Source organism: Sphaeroforma arctica (assembly GCF_001186125.1).
Source record: "Sphaeroforma arctica JP610 unplaced genomic scaffold supercont1.2098, whole genome shotgun sequence".
Classification (NCBI taxonomy): Eukaryota; class Ichthyosporea; order Ichthyophonida; genus Sphaeroforma; species Sphaeroforma arctica.
Window position 1 is genome coordinate 1 of NW_014038460.1, and position 1,949 is coordinate 1,949.

General features: G+C 36.6%; 1 protein-coding gene across 1 annotated transcript; it reads right to left on the reverse strand.

Annotated features, from left to right (window-relative positions):
• Positions 1 to 590: 590 nt before the first annotated feature.
• On the reverse strand, positions 591 to 936 carry SARC_12140 (hypothetical protein; the record flags this gene model as incomplete). The annotated part of the gene is made up of 1 exon (XM_014293759.1): positions 591 to 936. A coding segment is annotated over one exon (346 nt), but the record flags the coding sequence as incomplete, so codon positions are not given.
• Between the last annotated feature and the right edge of the window lie 1,013 nt (positions 937 to 1,949).

Below are 1,949 nucleotides of genomic sequence, written 5' to 3' on the forward strand. Positions count from 1 at the left end.
TATAATAGTAAATAGAATAAAGATGAATATAGAGCAAAGATTGAGATAGAGTAAAAATGTATATAGAATAAACATGTATATAGAATAAACATGTTTACAAATATACACGTAGAATAGGAATGTTTACAAGTATAGACATAGATTAAGTGTTTACAAGTATGTATGTAGAGTAAAATGTTTAGAAGTAAATATGAAGACAAGTGTTTACAAGTATATATGTAGAATAAAAGTGTTTACAAGATATATGTAGAACAAAAGTGTTTACAAATATATATGTAGTGAAAAAGTGTTTACAAGTATACTTGTAGAATGAAAATGTTTACAAGTGTATACATAGAATAAGTGTTTACAAGTATATATGTAGATAAAAGCGTTTACAGGTATATATATAGAATTAAAGTGTTTAATACAAATATAGTGTTCACAATGTGAAAGCACAGCACATAAAAATATATCGTATAAAACTATTTGCGAATGAGTATATGGTTTTTATTGTTTAATAATACTTCTTGGCTTGACATATCATGGATGCATAAAATCATTAAGGTTTAAGGCTAAAACAGTGACTACAAAAGCAGGTGTGGCGTTACCTGTTTTAGATGTAAAGTACACGCAGCACATGCAGGCGTCGTGCAAGTTCATCATTACTTGGGCATCGTGAGCATCCGCATCGATGAGGAAATCTCCCTCGTCCGTCAAATTTGTATTGTCCCAGTCGCAGCCGAATCCATCTTTTCGGTCCATATGAAAGCTGTGCATTCTTCCTTGGATTTGCCGAGTGTTGTTGACCACCAGTACGTCTATAAACACAAGTTCGTTGAGCTTGAATGGTACAGTATATCTGATCAAGATCACTTCTAACAAGTTGTGATTGATGCGTTGCCAGTCGAAGCGAGAATCTTCCTGTGGGAAGTCTCCAGTTAGATCGATCATCATCCTATGTTTTGGCTGCTTGTCAGCCTATATTATATAGATTAATAGGTATAGTATATACGCACTATGCACTGGTTTGGTGTTGGTTGTTACATTTTAATATGTCAAATCGCCAATTCTACCAACTGCCAGTCAGCCAGTGCCAACTGCCAACGGCCGACTGCCGAGCGGACCGGGATGTCAATTTGAATTTTGGTCATGTCGTTTATATGTGGGTAAAATGGATTCTGATTGGCTATTATGCGTTTCGTGTCCCACATTTTCTAACGATAGGACATATCATTAGGTACAAATTTCGGAAATTTTGATATTTGAATTGACTCGGATATCAGTTAAAACTTTTATTTTCAAAAAGTTAACATTAAAGTTGGAACTTATGTAGGGTACCAACGCAACTTATTCAGGTTAGGCTGTGATTGAGGGTGGGTGTATGCGTAGGAATTTTTGTTGGAATTTATCTCTCTGTACTAGAGGGTCCGTCAAAGATCGTAAACAAATGGACCAATAGAAATTAACATTAAGAGAAACCAGATTCCTTTGGTTTACTGAGTGAGACCAGACACTATTGGTTAACTATAGATAATGACCCACGTTGGCACAAATTTTGTGAACTGACACAAATTTTGTGACTGACCCAAAGTCCCATAGGGATAATATTATTTATTTCAAAAATGGCAAGTATGTATGATACAATGTATGAACATATGGTATGGCTCTCATAGTCGCTGTAGTGGTTCAGGAAAAGTTGATGGGAAGAAGCGGTCGGTAAATTCCCGTTTGAAGCTTGGGCCAAGTGAATCGATAATGGAAGATATGTGCTGAGTCAATTCGGGCCGGTATTGACAAAACACTGTTACTATCGAATGTTCCATATATTTGCTTGCTGACCTACTAAGTAGAGTACCTACCTCTGTGGTACGGATCGGGTCTGCGCCGTGTAGTGCCGCGGAATGTGTTAGTGCAGAGTACGAAATACCAAGAAGGACCAGGTTATCCGTCATAATCAGGTCGAGAAG